The following is a 22,892-nucleotide window of genomic DNA, read 5'->3' as shown; positions in this document are numbered from 1 at the left end:
TGGACTGCAGTAGGAGTGTGTGATGTGTCCAGTGAGAGCACATGAGGACATGTGTGTCTGCTGCATCCGTGTCTGTCTCCCTCTCAACGACTGGGAGTGTCCCTCCCCAGCAGCTCTCTGCCTGCTGCAGACCACATGCTGGACTGAAGAGCCCAGAAGCTCCGCCCCCCGCTTCTGCCGCACAGAGCGCTACGTACATTTCGCATGTCCAAATTGCACCAAATTTGACAAAGCACTCCGTTGGATACCCAGCAACACACTAAGTGTGACGTAGATCAGATGAGCACTTCTCGAGATACGTGAAGAAGAGAAGAGATTCCTTGCTTTGTAGTTAGATGTAACATGACATGAAAAACCTGATGATGTTCCATGATAGAGGCTTCAGACCTGTCGCAGCATCCTTACCTTCCTCTTCTTGAAGGCCTGTCTGGACAGGTATCCCCTGCAGGCAGCCTGGAACAGAGAAATGTTCCTCCTGGTCTGAACGTCTCGCTGCTCCTCCAGTCTGGACAGAGTCCCCGCTCTGAAGAACACCTGCAGGAGGAGAGGGAGAGTTTAGGCAAAGCTAAGACACATGGTAAGTAGACTTCACACATAGATGTCACAGACAAATGCAAACAAATTTCAGTTACGTAGAAATAACGCTGCACCTGTCGATTATTTCAGTAATCCAGTATTCTAGCGATTATTCCATCGATTAATCAAGTAATCAGATGAAAAATACTTCTGCATTATTAGGGCACACCAGTAAATATACAAAAGAGAAAATTATAAAGAACAACAGCAAGCAGTAAAATGTATTTTAGCCACCTATTAAAGTGTCTATATCAGTTTAAGTGTACGCTATATATAGAATATTTTCTAACGGGAACTAAACTTAAAGTGAATCTATACTGTTTTAGTTAATGGAGTCTGGTAACTTTGACAGAGCATAGATACGTTTCACGTTCAGTTCAGCTCCCAGTCAGAAAGGGCTGTGTGACGGCAAGGTAAAGCAGTGAAAGTAGTCTAAAATAACTGATTGTTTTAAGTGTCTAAAATATGTCCACAGTAGTACATTGCTTTGCTCCCGTGCTGGTGCTCCTGTCTGCTTCTCCAAACTCTACTGTAGTAATACACTGACTATGGAGAAGTTCCTCATACTACCACACTTAAATACTGCACAGTGCATTCTTAAGTGCAACACACACGGACCATTTGACGCTCACACTGAACACGACATGCAGATAGGAGTCAGGATGTGCCGATGCAGGAAGTGAATAACATCAAATTGTTGCTTTTTTAAAGTTGACGTGCATCGACGGTGAGAATAAGAGTGGGGAGCATCTTGATGGTGTGCAGGCTTACATAGAAAACAAAGGCTAAGGTTTTTTGACATTACAGCTTGCCCCTCTGATGCTCACAGCTCTGGCACCGACAACTAGTATACTCTTGACCCTCCAGACTCGAGGAGTGCTTTGTCTACTGCCGTCCAGCGTGATCAACAACAAGCAGGAGCGATGCTCTGTAGTGCCTTAACATCTGAACTCCATGTATTTGGAATGGGAGGATGAGACTCCCCAGTGTTCTGACAGGGCTGCAGCCTGGTTGTGTTTTTGTGTCACAGCTAAAGCTAAAAGCTAAATCATTTAAAAATAGTTTAATTTTGACGAGAAGCCGCGCAGATACTGTGTCAAAAGAAGACCAAGAGGTGTCGAGGGCTCAGCAGTGTGTACGTCCTGTGTTGTTAATGTGTCTATCGTGTGTTTTCAAGAAATTTGGACTTTTGGACTGAACAAACTCATAGAATATGTATTCATAAGGGCATGGAAAGAAGGATGGACAAAGATACCGAGCGTGCGATCACTTTTCATGTCAACACACACAAAACAGATGATTTGTTTTCACCACAGTGACAGCGGAGGCCACTAAAAACACTGCGGCCATTGAAATTTACGATTAAAACATGAACATAACCATTTAGAAGAATTGAACTAAAGTGACGCGCTGTAGCCTGAAGTCAAACCTTCCTCCTGGTCTGCATGGACTGAAAGTAGTCACACGCAGCGTAATCACACGCAGCAAGGGAGATTGCTGCAGAGGCGGTTGTCATTGTTTTTTGCGTCTTTGCCTCAGACAGACAACTTCTCATGGCCGTTTTTATTTGGTTCTGATAGCTGAACCCGAGCTCTGCTCCACACCAGAGACTGGAATCACCAGACTGAAAGAGGGGTTTCCAGATTCTGCAAGAACTCGCTTCACTGGTAGGAAATCCATATCATGGAAATTTTGTCAAACCACTAGAAGCAAGCCCCTAATAAAAGCACAGACACTGATGGATGTGGAGATTATTCAGTGTGGCTTTGTAGCACAAAGGCAGTAAAACTGCCTGTGCCAAAGCACACTGTATATTATCCATCGGGCTTAATCATACTACTACTACTAATAATCAGGTTTATCCAAAAGTTTGACGCGCTTCTCCTCACACAGCGTTGCCAACAGCGGCATGAAAAATACATCAAAACGTGCGGCCTGATCGGGAATAGTGTGCAATCTATTTTTCGGAGAGATTCGCCAAGCGGTTTTCCCGAAAATCCCAGAAAACCCCGAAAAACGGAGCAAAATGAAGTTTGGCGCGCTTCTCCTCACACAGCGTTGCCAACAGCGGCGTGAAAAATACATCAAAACGTGCGGCCTGATCGGGAATAGTGTGCAATCTATTTTCCGGAGAGATTCGCCTAGCGGTTTTCCCGAAAATCCCCAAAAACTGAGCAAAATTTCTCCATTCACTTGAATGGGGTTCCGGCGTGAAGAGAGCTAAAAAAACACTTAACTTTGGGCCCATATTGCCGAGCCGTACATTAACGTAGAAACGTGATTCAAAGTTTAAAACGTAGACAAAACGCTGCACTTTATTGAGCCAAAGGGACATTTTCATAGCTAGCACAGTTTTCATGAAGTCACAGATTAAGTTTCAAGAAAATGTTGGGTCTGTTTCAGATTTTATAATGGGTGTGTATTGCACGGCTCGTTAAGAGCTAGAGTGAGAGCATAACTGTCAGAGTGGAGCGGAGCAGGAAAATATTCTGTGATTTTTCCAAACAAATTGCTCTAGCTCCCACAATTTTTACTCTTGAAACACCATTTTGGCCAAAAAGCTTGGAAATGTTGTGCTGGTCGCAGTAAAGTGTCTGTGGAATCCAACGGACTTACACATTTGGCTCAAAGAGCCACAGAGCGACATGAACTCCAACCAACTGCTCCATTAGACTCCATGTTAAATCTGACCACTCATTTCTCAAAGAAAGCAGACGGTACCAGTTTTGCATATTGCGCTGGAGCTCACATTTTTAAGACCACAAACATAAAAACACATCTCCGCGTTTGCCAGAGTCTTATCTCTCTCACGGTATCCATATTTTATTGATTAGTCTCATGGTTTTGGTATAGAGGGCATATGTTTGACAGGTAGTTTTGTTGAAAATCACTGTTCACTCTAATCTCTCTTAATTAGCCTCTAACACACAGGTGCTCCAATCACCAACATGCACCCAAGCACACAGGTGTTTATATGAGCTCATTAGTGATGTTGATAAACACACAGAGGCACTGAGACACACACGCACATACACTCCTCTCCCTCTCTCTCTCTGTGTGTGTCTCTCTCTCATACAGTCATTCAGGTCTTGGAGACTTTTAGAGGACCCCCCGCCCAATTTAAAATAAAAGCCTATAACTGTCTATCTGCCTGTCTCACTCTCCCACTCACTCAGTCCATCTAACTGTCTGTCTCTCTCAGCCTCTCTCTCCTCTCTGTGTCTCTCTCTATCATACAGTCATTCAGGTCTTAGATATTTTTAGAGGACTTTTCCCCCCTCACCCCATTTCAAATTAAAAGCCCCACAGAATGAATTCTAACTGGAATGCTTGTGATGAAGCCTCTCATTTTAGTGTCAAACATTATGATTCTGTCTCCTCTCCCCCTCTCTCACCCACCCAGTCCCACCCTTTCAAAATAAAAGCCCCACAAATACAAGATTCAATCCAAGAGTATGAATCTAAAATGCAGTAAAAAGAGTAGCGCTATCTCAATTGAACCTGAATGACACTACCGGTAACATTGGCGTGTGTATATATTGCGATTTCTTCGAGCAGTAGAAGCCACACTGTCAAAATTTCTTTAGGAATTTTGTAGTTAAGATTAGTATTGATGAATAATAATAGCCCATGTGTTGTGTTTAATGTGGTCGATGTCTGACAGCATCTCTCCTCTCATACACGTCTTTCTCTCTCTGATAACGTGTCCTCAGACAATCATTCTCTTACACATGACCAAATGAACGGCTTCTGCTGCTTACTGTTGACAAAATGACTCGTATGTGAGAGTTTCACTTCTCAAACGTTCTTTTTGGCGTAGTTACTCTCTAATGAGACCAGGGTGTAGGATTGGTAGGAAACGTCTGCTGCTCCTCGACATGCTGGGATGAGAAATGTTGTGAACATCAACACTGCAGCAAGAGTGAGTGGGAGTACAGCCCCTCATATCAGAACTATCAGAAGCTCGGGGTTGTGTTTAATGACTCGGAGGTATGCAGCACTAAGTTGAGCCAGAGGTAACTGAACATGTGGTAAACTGGCAGCCAGAGGTGTGAGGTTCACCTTTGCTGTGGTTGGAAAAAAAGTCCCTGGATCAAAAGGAATGTTAGCAGTAGGTGAAGTTAGCCAGGCTCAGCTTAAAGCATAAAGGTTTCTGCATAGAGGAAGCTGATGGCCCTGTGTAGGAAGAGCACTGCCACTCCCACAATTACATGAACATGATGGACTGTGATATTGATGTTTTAAATGCGTGCTTCGCTCACAAAACTCTGCATACCAAATCAAGCGCGACCTAAACTACCAGCCAGCCACCAGGAGGCGATTCAGATGTTTTGGCTTCAGGTTTGGGGAGCTGTCATGCCACTGCATGCACACCCTGCAGCAGCAGCCTGTGAAAACTGTTCCTGAATGTTACGGCTAAATTCCAGACTAGAAAAGTAAAATATAACAGAAATCAGAAGGGCAAAAAGAAAATGCACTGAATTCAGGTAAAGGAGAACCTTATTTTAAGTCGGATTTTGATCCAAAGATTTGTTAATGAGCAGGAATGTAGCACAAGGTAAAAGAGAAGTTGTGCTCTGTTGATTTAACCTTTTACCATTCCTGTAAGACTAGCCTTAAACAGCTATCCAAGGCAGGCCAAAAGTAAACTGAAAGCTGCTTTTGAACCATTTGGAGGACATCCATGGATCTGTTCTCTTTTAAAAAGCAATACTTAGTTTTTTTCGTCCATCAGTCAGAATCACTGCTCTGGCTCTGTCTTTACACAAAAGACTATTTACGTGCGAAGATTTGTAATTTAAATTTGAAAGTTCAATAAAAATATCTAGTGCCTAAAATCAATGAATAATCAAGACAAATAATTGTGATCTCAATACCGATCAAATAATCATTTTGGCCATAAATTCACCAGGTTACAAGGTTCACTCAGTGTGATTGTACTGTATCAATGCAGATTGTTTTCCCATTTTGCACACACAAAAAACAAACAAAAATCCCAAAAATATCATACAGCATGTGGAGGGAGGAGGATAGATTTAGAAGTCTCACAGCCAGAGGAAACAAGCTGCTCTGAAGTCTGGAGGTTCAGCAGCTGATACTTGTGTATCTCTTTCCAGATGACAGCAGGGTGAACAGCTTGTGTCTTCAGATATCCTTCAGCTCCTCACAGGCTCCTCTTGTCACCAATACCACTGATGCTCAGTAGATGGTACCAATGATGTTCTGGTTGGGTTAAATCACCCTCTGTAGAGCCTCCTGTCCTGAGCCATACACATCCCATGTTAGTTTGTAATGTTTCCAGTCAGGATGCTTTCTATTGCTCCTCTGTAAAAGTTAACAAGAACTTGGCACAGGAATCTGGCCTTCTTAAGTTTCCTCAAGAGATACGGACGTTTATTTTTTTAACCAGGATGGAGATAAGTGATGACCATGTCACGTTGTTTGTGATGCTGTTTCCCAGAAACTTTAAACTGTTCACTTGCTCCACCTCAGCTCCAAATGTTGTTAGATTTGTACAATCAGATTACTTATACGAGACAATAAGTAAAATTGGCAATTTTAGATGTTTTACTTTCAATTTCCTTTTGTTCTTGTGCAAATTCTTTTATTAGACATTTAACATTTGAGAACATCAACTTCTTTGTTAACGTATCTCAAAAATGCATTTTGCAGAGATATTTTACAAACAAAAAAAATCGTCAGTATGGAAACTCAAGTGTCATACTGGAACTAATATCTAAACATTTCAAATGATAGCCAGGTCCCGTAAGGAGGCTGGTATTTTGTTGTATACATGACGATTAGTGAAGAAGTGACTGCTGTGGGCAGATGAAGTGAAGCCAGCCGGGGAGGAGATAACACATCTGGGTAACATGAACGCTGCGCTCCTTGGAGGCCCTTTAGTCAGTGCGGGGATGCTTTAATGATATCAGGCAGAGAGCCACGTACAAGTTGGCAGTGAACCACAGGGGCAGTTTGGCAGTGAGAGGTGGCTCATCTGGCAGCCTGGAGGAGATGCAGCCACCTGCACAGTCCTCACTGCATGTGTCATCATGGGTGACACTTTCCTTTTGGGTGATAATCATTCTCACAACAAAGCTACGGTATTACACTGTTGTGTTATTCTTTCCAGCTAAATAAAGGTGCATGTGGAAGAGTGCAAACCTTTTTGACCACAGGGAAAATGTAGTTTTTCAAAAACTAAATGCCAACAAATTTGTATTGAAGCAGAACATTTCATTAGATAAGAACAGGGAACATTCTTTTTCAATAAATTGCATTTAAATCTATCTTTCTTTTTTTGGATGAAAATTTTGTACAATTTAGTTTTCTTAAAGCAATATCGTCAGTTTGGGAATTTTAATATTGCCAAACCCTATTAACGGCAATGTAAACTGGATAACACCATGTAACCTTCATCTACTGTAGGAAAAGATGTGGACGGATGCACAAGTAATGTAATGCTGTTGTATTAATCATAGCTATTCTCCACTTTGATGCAGCTCATCTATTCATTATTCAAAATGATTCCCACACTGCATGAGGTACACAGTATAATTAGATAGAGTAAGTGGCCCAGTGTGTGGGCTGGTTGGACCTGTGTGTGTCTCGTCAGCCAGTTAAACTAATGTGAAACAACAGGCATTAGTAATATTACCAACACCACGGAACAAAAAAGTTCGGAATTGAAACTTTTTTCTGAACTTGGGAGAAGTAGCGGGCCAAATATAGACTGACACACACCAACACTAAGGCAAGGTTAAACTCTGCAATATCTGCCAAGAAACTTCTCTAATTGACAGCTCAAGGCGCTCACTGTTCTTTATTCCACAGACATTCACAGATCTAATTAACAAAACCATCAGCCTGTCTTTTTCCGTGAGATTAGCTGTTTTTTTTTTATCTCAAAGAGTTGGAGTCTGGCAGTGTCTGACTGCTGCTTGGCAAGGGTCACAGATACAGAGAGCCCTCCCCAGAACAACAGAACGCAGCAGGACTACTGAAGGTGAGAATGGAAGACTCGTCACCGCACAGGGACAAAACAGCTCTGACTTCTCCATGCACACATTATGCTAGAAAGATAGCTGAGTAGAATGGAAAACACTTTGTAATTGTCTAATTGAGGGTGTCACAGAGTGAAAAGACGTTGGGACTCGAAGCCCAGACTCCTTGATGGCAACATAAAAGATGCAACTGCCAGAAATGTTTGGTCAGTGCGAGCTGCCACAGCTAGAACCTGATTTGATGTGACGGGTGGAGTAGTTCACGTCAGTTTAAGGGCTTCCTGCAAAGAAGCTGGCAACTGCTTCAAAGTAATAACGGCAATAGAAAGTGTTGTTTTCTGAAAATAAATGAAAAACATACACTGTGTGTGGGGTGGACAGACTCTGTGGATGCTGATTGGTAAATGTAAGGGCAAAATGGTCTCAGCTGTAAGTTTGTACCCGTATGCTTTTCTAGGGTTGAAGGTTACGGTTCTAAAAATGATTCAACTAGGGTAGAAGTTGAAGCTAGCGAAGTGAAAAGACTCAATGAAAACCAGCATTCAAATAATTGCCAGCATAAACATAAAAAGGCCGGTTCCTAATAAAGAACATTGAGGTGGAATTGCATAGATGATATTCCACCAGTACTACATGTCATGCATACTACTCTGCTGCTTTCTTTTGGTCAACAGAAATACTGTAGACTACTTTAGAATACTTTTTATTCACTACTTAATTTCAGTTCATACTCAACACTTCCTGCACATGTTTCATATTGAAAGCCGAGCATGAAAGTGAGGTATTATGCCCGTTATGAATTGTGTGCTGCATTCAGCCTCTGTCTTTCCCTTTTTCCCCTTTCTTTCTCTGTGCTTCATCACAAGGTTGTAGAACAAACGAAAACGTGCAAACGTATATGCTGGCATAGGTCTGGTTTTCTCTCATTGTGGTGATATGAATGTCTTTTATGGTGCTGGTAGGTTATGGTGGAACTCCTATCATCCAGTCCACGGAGGAGAGACTGTACAAGAGGGCAGTTACTACCAGTTAATTGATCTGATGTATTGATCTCAGCATGTCCTTGTGTTAAAAATTGTTATCAATATTAAATGTATTTATTTATAGATGTACAGACGTATGAATCTGTGCAGGGAGTTTCACTGACCATATCTTAACACAGAAGGCAAAGTAGATACGATTGTAAGGCCATCAGAAAAACAGCATCAACAGAACATGACAAGCAAAGCAGTACAGAAAACAGGGAGATGTCTTCAGACCATATGATATAAAATATACTTATAGTAACAAGCCTTTCAAATGAAGGCTTCACTCTGCAGTTCATTAGAGCACCGGCAGCGCTATGGAAGCAGCCCTTACATGAAGAACGGAATGAAGTGTGCATGCTTGTGACTCCACTCACCCTGCTCAGCCCCATGTGGTAGCTGCTCTTCTCCAGCTCCAAGGACTCCAGCAGCTCCTCCACTGCCTGCAAACAGCAGAACAAGCAGTCAGCAGACAGACGGACACAATCAAGCCCCTTTGTTCCTGCCTTACCTCCAAGCCAACAGGAGAACAAGGGCCACGTTAGAAACGCTCGTGTATTTTGAAAGCAATCCATCACACTGTTTTTGACCAACTCAGAAGCTCATTCAGTTCCAGCAGCAGTCAGATCTTTTGAACGCTCAATTTTAGATGTGGTTTATAGATGTAGCATCTTTCTGCTGTCTATCATGTGCCATCATGTTATTCATTTGTTGTACTGTGTTTTCTATTTGTTGTGTACTATGAATATTATGTCTATCTTTTGTGGTCTGCATGAGTTGATTTGGTGGCAAATCATCTCCTCTCAAAGTTGGGCATTTTAAAAGGTAGAATCTCACAAACACTGTCAAGGAGCTTAATGAGATGTGAAGCATCTCATTAATAAAAGTCTGGATATCCGACTAATAAAAGTCTGGATATCTCATCTCTGCTGCTTTGGTTTTTTGTGCAGCATTTTACCGACTCCTGTGAGTCTGTTGTTGAGAGATCTCACTCTGTTCAAGGTTTTATAACAGTAAGACTTAATAATACTACTTATGGAACTTTACATGTCAGGTTCCACAGAGGCTTGAGCCTCTAAGGGACAGGACGCTGACGGGAGTGTTGGAAAACGTGGTGGATTTCCTCTCTGCTGTTTGCCTGGTTGGTCTGAAAAGCTCTTGGCAGGTACACCATCTGGCGGCTAACATCATGGCTACATCACACTCTATTAAGAGGAACTGACAGAACTGGGCCGTGAGCAGCAGAAAGACAGGGTTCTCTCAGACGGGCTCAGCTTACCAAAATGCTCTTTCTCTGAAAACCAATTCTTTCATATTATTCCTCCAATTATACGCCCTCCTCCGTCTCAGACCGCCCCCTTGCTTTCTTTCTTCTCCACTGTTGGGCCCCCACTCCGCAGAGCACTGGCTACCCCCACTGACAGTTAGTTCTTTCTGACTGGGCTGTCCTCTCTAAGCTCATCTCCGATCTCGTGAGCCACTTTACTGCCAGTGTTTTGCTAAAGAGAGGAGAGCTCGATTTCACTGATCTGCTTAATGAATCCAGTTAAATCTTCTCTGTTCTCTGCTATTCATTTCAATGTACTTTGTGTACTCCACTTTTAACCGACATGCACAAACAGGCAGAAATTCAGCAAATCAGGTGTTTAGAGTCACAAACAACTGAAAAAAAAACCCAAATCATTCTTTACCTTCTAAGACAAGATACTTTTGCACAGCAGGTGCAGAAGGCCTTAATGTAGAGATGTTTTCCTCCAGCAGCCCCACCTCCCACTCATAAAGGCTACTCGGGCTGCTATAAACTGCCTGAGCAGAATGTAGAGAAGGCATTAATCATACTCAGGGATGTTTCTAAACTGTTCTGCCTCCTATACAAAGGAATGGAAAGATAATGAGACAAGAAAAGAAAGTGGAAGGAGACAAGGGAATGGGAGAGAGAGAGAGAGAGAGAGAGAGAGAGAGAGAGAGAGAGAGAGAGAGAAGGAAAGACAGAGCTCTTCCACTGCCGGTAATTAATCAGTACAGTAGCCGTATGCTGCCAGCCTGTGCAATCATAATTAATTACACACAAGAGCGCTCTTGGAACAGGAAGAGGACAGCGGAGAGAGGAGAGCGGGAGGAATAAAGGGATTCTGTTCACACAGGGAGATTAGAATGTAGAGGGCAAGCTGAGGAATACTTTATCTCCAGACTTTAGAGTTTCAACCTTCTACCGATCTGACATCATCACGGTTATGTTTATTATTGGAGATCAGAGCCACAGAAGACATTGTTTTTACAGGCTAAGAAATATTAGCCATGGCCAGTAAGTTGACCTCTTTAAATCTGACCGTTTTCATGAAAATTAACTTCCTAATTATTACAGGAACACATTAATGCTTCTTAAGGATCCTTTAGGGCATTTTAACCAACTGAGAACATTTCCCAAGAAATGTGATTCATCATCAAAATCAACATACAGTGAAACTGTGTCACGTTTTTTTACTAAAAACCTTTGAGCTGGATTTAAGGTCCTCATGCATCCTTGTTGTGTTTTCTGTGAGAACAAACTGCAGAGAAAATGGTGTTTTCAGAATCCTATTCAGACAAGATTTTACATTATTTATCAGCTTTGTTCAGCTCTCAGCTGCTAAAAGAACAAGCTCTGCTTCTATGGGAGGATTAACACTAACAGAACCGCCACGAGGACTGAACAAGTCATTCACGTACCTCCTGCACAATAGCTGCATGGATGATTCACACTAGAATGGTGCAAGTTTTAAAATAACTACAAATCACTCACCTCAGTAATATACAGACAAGCTGTGCACGATTGACCATTTGCTTACATTTCTTTTCATGTTCGATTTCTTTATTTGTTTGTTCAATTTGTTGCATTGTTTTCATCTTTCTAATTTTTGTGGGAATTTGACTGGAATATTCTTCTGTGAGTGTCTGTTGCTGTAAATAGAAATACAGAGTGAACACATTGGAATAAAAAATATATTCAGCACATAGATCCCCAATGGGTAGAGTAACAAAGCATCTGTCATTTAGAAACGGTCATTTGTCTGTTGCTAAAGATGCCATGGTATGTTACATGGCAGATGTAGGTGAATAGGTCAATAGGGTCATGCAGAAGGTACCAAGAGTCCTCCATGTACTGGACATATGCAGTATATGTAGCGTTATGCTTTATATCTTTTCATGTGCAGACCTAAAACAGAAGTATTGTGTGTATCAAAGCCTGATATCTCTTCTTCCTCTTTCCCTTCTTTACTTGAGCATGCACACGCGCACACACACACACACATTTAATCAATCCCACATGGGGGGTGAAATGCTACATTGCTTGTCAGCAGCCGGTCATATGGTAACTTAGGAGGCAGTTTGGTCTTGTGTGCTCTGATTCATTTTGCAAAACTTGTTTGAATGAAAGCTCAGCTCCTGTTACTTGCTCCTGGTGTTCTGTGTTTTGGAGCAAGAAAACAACGGGAGTAACAGGCAGACCAGCTATAAAAGTGACAGTTTATTTTTAAATTCAAGTGCTGTGCAGTGGATGAAAAAGTAACTGATAAATATTAGGAAAAGTATCCCATACATATTTAAAGGAAGCTTAAACCAACTTAATAGTGTTAGTTTGAGAACATAAATTGGTGTGGTGTTTTGTTACCTGCTGGGGCAAAATGAGTGTGTTTCACTGTCAGTAAACTAACATGAATAAGAATTGTAATAAGACTGTAGATTGTAAGCCTGCCTGAAAAACATCTTGATAGATTTTTGCCATACTACCTCCCCTTCCCACATATGCCCCAAATACTTACCACCAAATGTGGATGAATCCACTGCTGTAAATAGTCCGAAATAAATACACTCTTGCCTCCTGTTTGGGTAAGATTTGATAAAAACTACAGTGACCTGCTGTTTCCTCCTGAAGATGTATTCTTCAGCAGGAAAGAAAGAGCTCAGAGCCACTGACAAGGTAGAGGGACTGGCTAGCACTTATCGGTTTTAGTCTTTTTGTTGACTAAATTATTATTAAAAATATAATAAATTTAAAAATTTAAAAAACTACAACGACCAAATCATACTTGTGTGTAAAGCCTTTTAACATCTTAGTTTCCATCATATGAACAGTCACTACCCATCCACACAGCCAAACACTCACCCTCTTCTCATCTGTGACAATGTAGTGGCGGCCATGCTTCTTGGTCAGATGTGGTGCCAGGACATCAAAGCGCCTGCGGAACTCAGAAAACACCATGTGGTCTGGGTACCCTGGAGGCAGGGAGAGAGCAGAGCAGAGAGGACAGCACAGAAACATGAAACACTGAGGTTAGAGGAGCGTCTGCAGCATGTGGAGAGCCAACAACGTGTCAATGGGCAACTATTATTTATAGGAAATATACAACCAAAAAAAAAACACTTCAACAGACTTAATAGCAAAGAAATGTGGTAAAGGTGGAAATGAGCTCAAGCTTTTAGAGAAGCACGAACAGTTAGAACCATATAAAGGATGTAAAAGTATACACTTTTGAATGAAGGCTTCATTTGTCCTCAGCAATGGTCAGGTTATCAGAATCCTTTCAGATACTCTGCCGAAGTTAAATTCTTCACTGGATTAACATGATTACATTACTATAACGTCTGTGTCTGTTAGAATGCACCAGAGTTTTAAGGACTACTCTACCCTAACCCTTTTAAAACATAGGCCACTATCCTTTATGTCACAGCACTGATCCTGTGATGTTCACCGCAGTGATTTAGTATTATACTTCAATAAAGTTGGGAGATTCGTAAGAGACGATAGTCAAAATCAAACTAACAGAGGTCCTACTATTCTGACTTTTAACGCCGAGTAAGACAGTAAGTTTTATTTCTATATCTCCTTTCATTACCATAACACAACGATTCAGAGCTGTACACATAATACATGTGTGATAAGGTGTTGAAAGATCAGAAATACAAACCAAAGTTTTCCAATCAAAGATGGGGAGAGAAACTTTACTTTTATAAGAATTATAAGAAGTCAAACAGAATCCAGTTTTTGATGGCAGACATTCAGGATAAGATGACACATACAACTGTGTGTCATCGGCATAACAATGGTTGAAATGACCTACAACAGCAAAAGGTAGGCAGATACAAACTGAATAAAACCGGGCCAAATAGTGAGCCCTGTGGTCCCCCACAAGTCATAAGAGTCCAGAATAAAGAAAGTTACCAACAGATACTCTATTCCATGGGTGGGATGAAAATCAATTCACAGCAGTTCAGTCAGCCCACACCTCTAGTATTGGTCAAGCTACAAGATTCATCAGATCCTATATTTCCCATCATGCAACATAACACGTCTATTCATTCGACCTTACTGCCTGTAAAGATGAATATATGTTGTATTGTATACCAAAGGTTTGTTACACAGGTCCCATCCCAGATTACTGACATCACTATGACATCATTATTTTCTCTGACATGAAAAGTAGCAGAAAACTGTTTTCATAGAATAAGTAGTATTCCTCAGTTAACTCACAATTTTCATATAAAATAGATGGAATTCTTATTTCATTCATATTGAAGTTTTCAAAAGTACTTTATTACCTTGCCTGTAGATGCGTAGTGCATCCAGCAGTTTGGAGCCTCGGAGCTGAGCTCTCAGGAGGCTCACGTCCAAAGTCATGAGGCCCGAGTCCGGGCTCTCTCCATGCGTCACACGGGGCTCACCTCCACCACCCACTGCCTCTGCTTTGGGCAGCAGGCAGTGGACGAAGTGAACCCTGGAACGACGCACCATATCAATGAGAGCATCCTAAAGACACAGAGGAGGGGGCTCAGATATCAGCTTCTGCTTGGTGATAGAACAACAGCTTCATGTTCCTTCTCGTAGCTTCATAATGTATTTTAATGAATGAAGTACAAGTTTGAATCCCGATCTGCTCCACTTACCACCTGGAGTTTGACCTGGATACACAGGCTCTTCTTCTTGACGGCGGCCACGCCTGTGGTGAAGGTCTTCCTCATGCTGGTGGCTCGTCGCAGGGCAAGCTGGGAGCTGCCCTCCAGACCAGCGATGGAGCCGGACAACACCGTGGCCCCGCTAGCCCGGCCCATAAACAGCCCACTGATGTTCTTCCTGTGGTGGCGGAGGGATGAAGTGCATTTGTATGCATGTACGTGCACATGATAGCTGAATACATTTCTATTTTTCAAACAAATGATCTGAAGTGTCTGTTTTGCTTTGAGGAATTGAAGCCGTACAATTGACATCAGAAGAAATGCTGAAAATGCTTGTGAATTCAAAAGAAAAGCATATAAAGGGACAAGTAAGTTAAAATGACAGACGCTGAGGTGAGGAATTCAATCAATGCTAAGATGACTTGGATGTTTATAGTTTAGCTTTATCATTTTTAATAAACGTGTGAAACTGATTATAAATCTCCAAGCTATTTATCGTCTAAGTTGGAAAGAGTATCTAAGTTTATGAATGTATTAAAGTTCTACATATTATCTACGTGAATATAGAGGAGTAATGTCTTTCAGTGCATGTTAGTGCATGTGAAGATTAGTTTAACATTAGTTGTTAAAATGAGAAATACTGAATTATGGTTTACAAATAATTCCATTCAGCTCCATTGTATCAGGGTGAAAGCAGAAATCTCAGAGACGGATATCTCAAAACCTGGAAAGATATAACCACACGTATCTGCATGGATAGATACCACTACAGTAGAATGAAAGTGTTTTCTTTTTGTAATTTGGCTGAACTCCTCGAATTATTTACTGCCGTTACTCTTAAATACACAAGTAATTTCTCAAATAAAGATGGTTATGACAGGGCTTCAGTGTCGTCTGGAGCACAGAGAGAGTTTGGTTTCCCTCTTTCAGTTAGCTCCATTTAAAGAGATAACAAAAACACATTTGAACACATGGATTTGCAGCATATAAACAGAACAGCACTGACTACTAATCCCCACAAACTCTAAAAAGTGGATGTTGCATGTGTGTGAGTGGTCGTACTTCTGGGAGTCCTGCAGCAGAGTGGCAGCGTTCTGGGCGGCAGGGTTGTGCTTGGCGTGGCTCAACCAGCCCTGAGCGTTGTACTCCACCCAGTCTGTCCCGTGGCTGTGGCCCAACAGGAAGAGGTGGGGCTTCTCTCCTCGCAGCAGCAGACCGGCTCCTGCAACACACAGGAAACATTCCCTCCACGAGGTCAGGAGTATGATCGGGCTGTCTGTTGTTACAGGAGCCTACTGTTGAGGTCTCACCTTTGTTCTCTCCCTGTGCAGAGCCGTAGTAGCTGAAGAGTCTCTCCAGCATGGTTTCCTCTGATCCTCCAGGCTGAACAGCCTCCTCCTCCATCAGCCACAGGAGGCCTCGAGCCTCATCCGTCCTGGCCAGAGTCCGGACCTGTGACGGAAAGTAACACTCAGAGATGTGCCCTGTTTGTTCCTTCAAAAACACTTTGACCTTAAGATCATGAGACAATGTGCAGGTCCAAAATAGATATTACATTGTGTCATACATTTAAATAAAATGCTTTTTGCTCAAAAAACAAGAAAATAGATTAAAACCAACACTACAAGTCGACATTATATTTCACCGTTTATTCTTTTTCTGCCTTTTAAGATGGTGACATTGGGCCCTGACCAATCAGAGCTCTGAGGGGAGAGGGAGACTCTGCTCGAGAGAGATAGTGAGTTTTGTTGGTTACTGTTGTCACTTGTTATGGATTGCACTGATGGCTCTTTTTTACTCAGTTTCTGGGGGAAGATATGTGACCAAAAATATTTCTCTCGTTTTCAAAAGTTAATAAATAAACATTGATATTTTTTTTACTACATTCATTTGTTTACTTATTTGCTTTGTTTACAATTTGAAATTTCGAAAAGCCCCCAAAAAGTTGAAGATGGTATCACTGAACGTATAATGAACGCATCATTGACGTATTAACAGGAAGTTAGCATCGCACTAGTTCCCTCCACAAAAAGCTAATGGGATGTTTCCATTGGATTGTAGCGGACCTACACAGAGATTACAAACTGAAATGTCTATGATACAATCTGAACTAGTAAACGTCTTTTAGGAACTACTCTCACGACCCATAGGGCACTAAGTGGTCAGACTCACAGTTGACCATGTGCCTGGACAAACTCTAGATGGGACTTTAGGTCAACCATGGCACTGGAACAGTTACGGCTGACCCTACAATGTTTTATGACCCCACCTTTGTAGTTTTTACGATCGTTCACATTTCTGAGGACATAGAGAGCATCCAAACGTAATACACAACTTAAAGAAAACTTTATTTGATATTCTAGGCCTAGTCGTAGTAAGTCCCTGAATTTAATATATATTAAAACATCTGAGTTCATAAAAGTTATGTATAGTTAATTTCATGATAGTCAACTCTGTTAACAACTCTTTGTAGTTTCCTGTCATATAAACTGGATGTTTTAGTTGCTCACCCTGAAACGTTATCTAATTCACGTTCCCCCCCGTCCTTTGTGTCTCGCACCCAGTTTAATCCTATCCATTCATTTATTATGCATATAGGTACACATGTACATCTACATATATCTATCATTGTCATGATAACAATGTCCATCTATGTGGTGTAATTATTTGATTCATTAAATCTTTAATTAATCAGGCTCTATTCAGTGATTTATATGAACCGTTTGACATCTTTCTGCAGATAAGATAGCACAGTGGTCAAATATTGAAGAATTAAATAGATCATGGAAGTAACGAGTATTAATTTGATCAAATAAATGAAATAATCAAGATAGTTGTTCAGATGGGAGTGGTTTTGCTGTTCCTGCCATAAAACTGCTCAAGAAGAAAAGTCAACGAGAGGACTTCTCTCTCTTCTCTGCTCTTCACTTCGACTCTGGACGTTGCAATTGAAAAGTGAAGGCATGTGTTCAGCCATTTCAAACAACAGCTGCACTTCAAAATGCGTTAGGGCTTCAACGGTCTTGAACTTTATTGACCTATCAATGCACCTTGGAGTCCTCCCTACACGGCTGTGCCTCTTCTTCTTGTCTCCTCTTCTTTCCTACAGCAATCAGAACTCTTAGCCCCCCCGACCTGTATCGCTCAGCAGGCACCGGACTGAACTGAGCTCAAACTGGACTTGTTTGCACTGGTACAACAATCATTGCACTTCAGCTACAATGCTGTACCTAAACAATTACTACCAACACTGTCGTGAGGCAAGAATAAAGTAACTTCATCTTTGTTGCTGATGCTGCTAATATGATGTTTCATCAGAGCTTAAACTGTGATTTCCACTTCCACACACGTACACGGCGGCATGTTAACCTTTGATTTTTGCAATCAACTTCAAAACAAATCTATTCCCAGGCATTTAGAAACACGTGTTAATGCTACTTGCTCAAGCCAATACACGTCAATGCTGCAGATTGTCTGCCAAGGGCAGGTGCCACACATATTTTCACCACTAACAATTTGAATGGGCTTCGCATTTAGAGGCCAACTGATGAGTAGAGAGAGAGGGACCCTCTCAAGCCAACAAGAGGGAAACAAATCACAAACTTGTATCCAATTAATTTTCTGACGTGGGACGAATTCCAAAAGGAAATGGAGCAAATTAGAAAAAAATGAGACACAATCACAAAGGGCCAAACTAATTGGATGGAAGCAACAGGCCTGGCAAAGCATACAAATGTGCCCGGTCTGCTTTTGTCATTATTTAAGGCTAAACATTTCATTTGGCACAATGTCAGGAAGTGTAAACAGCAAACAGCTGGCAGGTGAACAGTGAAATAACATGTTTTGTAGAGCCCATCCCTTTTACTCAGGGCAGGTTACAACACAATGACGTCACATGCACAGAGAGAGATGCCTGAAACAGACACAGTGGAGTGATGCTTCTTGTGCTTACCAGAGCTTGGCTTGAGGCGTGGTCAATAGCTGCTACAGACAGTGAGGTACTGGACTCTATGTCATCTAAAGCAAGCTCTATGTTTTCCTAGATGCAGGAGGGATAAAGGCTTAGGTTAGTAACCTACAGGAGATGAGATCATCAATGAATCAACAGGTGGATTATGAAATGAGCCATTACTGGACTGGATTGGGTGAGTGTACATTTGATTGAAATAAGCGCAATGCTTCTAAAATATTTCTTATTTGATTTTGCAAAGCAATATAATGAAGCTGATTTGTCTTTGAATGTGTCTTTATCTATCCATGCAGATAGTTTCATGATATCTGTCTCTGAGATATCGGCTTCCACCCAAAACAATGGAGATGCATGGAATCCAGGATAACCCCAAGACTCCGATGTGAACAGTCTTCATTGGAACTACTACCAAACTGTTGAATGCAGTGGCTGCGATCAAATAGTAAAAAAAAAAAAAAAGCCGTCCTATGTCTTTTCCTAACCCCTTCTCCCCTTGTGAAGAGAACCACAGTGCTCAGAGAATCCAACAATTTTTGGTGTTTTTTAGCAACTTTAACAAATGTGAACCACAGGACATGAGTAGGCTACAGTGACATCAAGATTGCCACTTAATGCTTCCGGGTCATTTAACTCAGTTAGGAACCTTCCTAAGCAATAAGACTCTCTGACTGCAGCCGATGTGTTCTGTGGATTGTCTAGAGCTGCTAAATGTCATTTTCCAATGCCATGCACACCAATCCATTTCCATTGGCCTCCACCGTATCGGAGTCTATTGGCATCTCAAAACACAAACTATCTGCTTGGGTAGATGTCACTAGAGCTGAGAAAGTAAATAAAAAGAACATATATCATTTTTTTTACCATTGACTTCATTTAACTGGGAATATTTTCACTTAAGACAGAGAAAATCGAATGTGTTAATATGTGTATGTTCTGTCCATGCTTAGTGTTGAGCTCTGTCGGCCCAGCAGCACCTCCTTGTATCTCTCCAGCTCCTGGACGAAGGTGCGTTCATGGAACAGGGTTTGCAGCCTCTCCTGGGTGTAGTTGTGGCAGAGCTCCTCAAACGTGGCTCCCCGCTGCTGCTGAGCCAGCCGAGGGTTCTGGAAACCCGGAGTGTCCACGATCAGCAGGGAGCACAGAGAGTGCTGACTGGACTTCAGAGCCCTGAGGGACACACACATATCATGAAGCTTTAGTGATGAAGCTTTGACACTGGGAAGCTGCTGATTTATCCAAAGACATTCAATTTACAATGATATAATACAGAGAAACAGGTTCAGCTTTAACCATAGACTGTGTATGAGAAGTGGACGTAGTCTTCATGACGTCACCCATTGGTTTGTGGACTGTCGCTTTGAAGCTGACCTTGAAATTGCTGATCATATAAAAGAACAAAGTCTACGGTGGCCCGGAGGGTCGAAACAAAACGACATTTACGAAAATGTTGTGTTTTTGAAATGTTGTGTTTTGAACCTCCGGACCACCATTAAAGACACCTGTACACTGTTACATCTTCTTGTTTCAGAGTGTCGGTTTGAATCTGCTCACTTTTCAAGAAGGAAATGTTGCAGAGTATTTTTACCGTCACACGAGAAGTAAACTCCCACAGTTAGAACTGATATCTGTGAGTAACACTGTGTGTGCAGGTTTTACAAAAGAACTGCAGCTGACCATTTTGAGACAAATCTGTACAATATGAATGAAAGAACAAATAGTTTCACAGCCACCCGTACAACACTGGCAGGACCAATGGTTTACTGCAAAGAGGAAGATTCAAACAATAGGGCCGTGCTGCAGACTGTGTGTATACCATACACAGTTTTTAAAGCAGTACATGCTAACCTTATTAAAGCTTTAACAAACATTTCAGATTTTTGGTAAAATCTGAAATGTGCAACCAAATGTTGTCGCTTTGAATTAGAAAAAAGGATGAAAGGAAATCACTAGAGTTCTTCTGAAGGGAATTGACATACCAGTTGAAGCTTTCAATAGATGTGTAAGCTCTGAAAGGAGCTGAAGTGGAACAATGTTCAGACTGCGGCCAAATCTCAAATCACATACATCAGACAGACTGTCCTCACTGTTATTTGCAAGTGTTCACATCGTATTTGTGTGTACCAGACATCAACAGCCTATCTACATGGGTTGCTGTGGTAAAACATATGCGTCAGTAACTACGTGGCTACACTGGTGATGCAGCTTTCAAACACAGAAGCATTCGTCCTCGAAACAATGGCGCTGTTAAGAACTCTTCTGTTGCACCAAACAATCTGGAAACAACGAAATCTAAACTTACGCATCGGCCGACACCGAGTACCGATCTGATACCAGTGAGTTCAAAACTAGTTTCGTTTTTTAGAGAAAGAGACTTCGAGTCAGAACTGTTTTTAATAATTATCATGAATGATTTTTGAAAAAGAACTCCAAATAGGATCAAAATAATGAAATAACATATTTGGAATATTCTTGCCTGTTAATTAGGGAGATGACAAGAGTGAAGAGCTCCGAGTAGAGTCCGGATGCCATGGCCTCCAAACACTCCAGAGCTGTGACCTTAGAGCCTGAGAGACAAGAGATCAGAGATTAGAGTCAACAAGAACCAGATGAAGGACCTGACAGTCTACAGCTGATACCCTCTGCTCAGGGTCAGTGCAGGTGTTTCAGAGGACGTTTCTCCAAGAACTTGTGCTTTTATTTGAAACCTAGGAAACAATCCTAGAAAACAACCACCTAGGGATGACTATCAAACCTCAACTATTTTTGGGTATAGACCTAAATGTGTTTAGTACTTAGAAATGTCAATTACCAAAAGCTGGCATCAAAAGTCATATTCTTAGTTTGTTGTTTAACTAAAGATTTCCAGATTGAAATCATCATTTGAGACTATATCTTATCCCACACACAAACAAGTCAGTATGAATCAATGGTACAGTACATATGATCCTAATTAAAGTGCACTTCTCCAAACTGTTCATCATATCAGGGGGAGGACAACCACAACTGAACCAATCAGATTTTCTGTTAAAAGCCAACCGGATCTTACAAAGAGAGTTCCTACCTGAGCTGTCCCCTTGGCCGGCCTCGTCCGGTCCTCCTCTGAAGGAAGTGGAGTGCTGCAGTCCTTTAGCCTGGTGCTTAAAGATAGAAGAGGACAGCTCCTCCAGGGTGCAGCCCAGCAGGTAGGCCGCCTTCTGGGCCCATTCGTGACGGGCAAACTGCCTCCGACCCGCTGAAACGAAAGTCAAAACATGTTTGAAATAGAAAAAGATATGCAACATGGACCTGAAGAGGAAAGTTCATGAAGATACCAGCTGCAGAAAGATGAAGAGGGCAGAGGAAGAACAAGGTACAAAGGATGGTTCAATGTGAGGTTTCTGTCAGCTGCTTAGTGCTTGTATCTTTGTAAGCTAGAACTAACCGTATCAACTGTAGGCTCAGTCTTTAACCCAGAAAGGGTTAAAGACTGTGTGCTGACAGAAGTGGAGTGGGGAAACCACTGTGGGACTAATGTTACAGCTGACAGCTGAGGTGTTAAGAGTCATACTTGATGTGGACTTTTTTCCATCAACAGAACATTTTATTATTTTTCTAACTGTAAACACAACAGGCCTGGTTCAGAAGTTCGTGCTGTGCATCACAATGCCATCAGATGGCATCCATGTATAGAGCAGCGTACTACAAATGACAGACTGACAGGCAATGAGGAAGGATTTCATTCTCACTACATGGAACTAACTAACGTTTAGTCCATGGTAACACATGACACCTACATTTGTTTTAACTACAGCCAGTTTAACCATGCTGCCCATTGAAAGTGGCAGAAAACTAGAGAAAAATGAAATGGCACTCATAATGTAATGACAGTGAAATAATTGTAATAACAGCTGGAGGCGATGGCCCTGGAGGTAATGCCAATTGGTTGGATTCAATTGAAATTTCTAATTTTCTAAAGAGTTATTTTATACCGAAATGTGCTCAAGAATTAAACATAAGTAATAAAAGTCAAATTAAAATGCATCATTTCAATGATCAGTTAGGTTTGAATATCACCACACTAACCAGGACACATCAGGTAGAGACAAACTAATGTTCCCTTGGATGCAGAGACACAAAACAGATGGCTTTGTAAAAAGAAAAGTGATATTTCTTTTCCTTACATGTATTTGGGAAGGTGGTCCTGGGAAATAACTTAGCAATCAGAAAGGGGCCTTCAGTTACAGAAGCCTGAGAACCACTATGGCTGTATTCATGAAGCTTGCTGGTGCAATGAGTTGCTCCTAGCGATGGAATTCTATGAAGAATTGTAGTATTATGACATTTTCTTCACAAAGCATCTCAGCCCTTAAAGCGGAGGGAGTTGGTGGACAGACAGAGAGAGAG

General features: G+C 41.6%; 1 protein-coding gene across 12 annotated transcripts in view; it reads right to left on the bottom strand.

Annotated features, from left to right (window-relative positions):
- Nucleotides 1–22,892, bottom strand: part of myo18ab (myosin XVIIIA b) — a 143,218-nt gene that overhangs the window by 63,027 nt on the left and 57,299 nt on the right. For all 12 annotated transcript variants that reach the window (XM_031872466.1, XM_031872465.1, XM_031872467.1 and 9 more), the window contains 11 exons: nt 21,571–21,741; nt 20,983–21,073; nt 19,484–19,676; nt 18,492–18,578; nt 15,850–15,991; nt 15,602–15,761; nt 14,531–14,717; nt 14,186–14,393; nt 12,753–12,862; nt 8,983–9,048; nt 406–534 (listed from right to left, as the gene is read on the bottom strand). In XM_031872466.1, the coding sequence (XP_031728326.1) occupies nt 406–534; nt 8,983–9,048; nt 12,753–12,862; nt 14,186–14,393; nt 14,531–14,717; nt 15,602–15,761; nt 15,850–15,991; nt 18,492–18,578; nt 19,484–19,676; nt 20,983–21,073; nt 21,571–21,741 (1,544 nt within the window). The remainder of the gene's footprint in view (nt 1–405; nt 535–8,982; nt 9,049–12,752; nt 12,863–14,185; nt 14,394–14,530; nt 14,718–15,601; nt 15,762–15,849; nt 15,992–18,491; nt 18,579–19,483; nt 19,677–20,982; nt 21,074–21,570; nt 21,742–22,892) is intronic.

This window comes from Anarrhichthys ocellatus, unplaced genomic scaffold (assembly GCF_004355925.1).
Source record: "Anarrhichthys ocellatus isolate YVR2014 unplaced genomic scaffold, GSC_Weel_1.0 scaffold64, whole genome shotgun sequence".
NCBI classification, from domain to species: domain Eukaryota; kingdom Metazoa; phylum Chordata; class Actinopteri; order Perciformes; family Anarhichadidae; genus Anarrhichthys; species Anarrhichthys ocellatus.
Note: the sequence above shows the minus strand (reverse complement) of the source record. Positions and strands in the feature narration are given on the sequence as shown.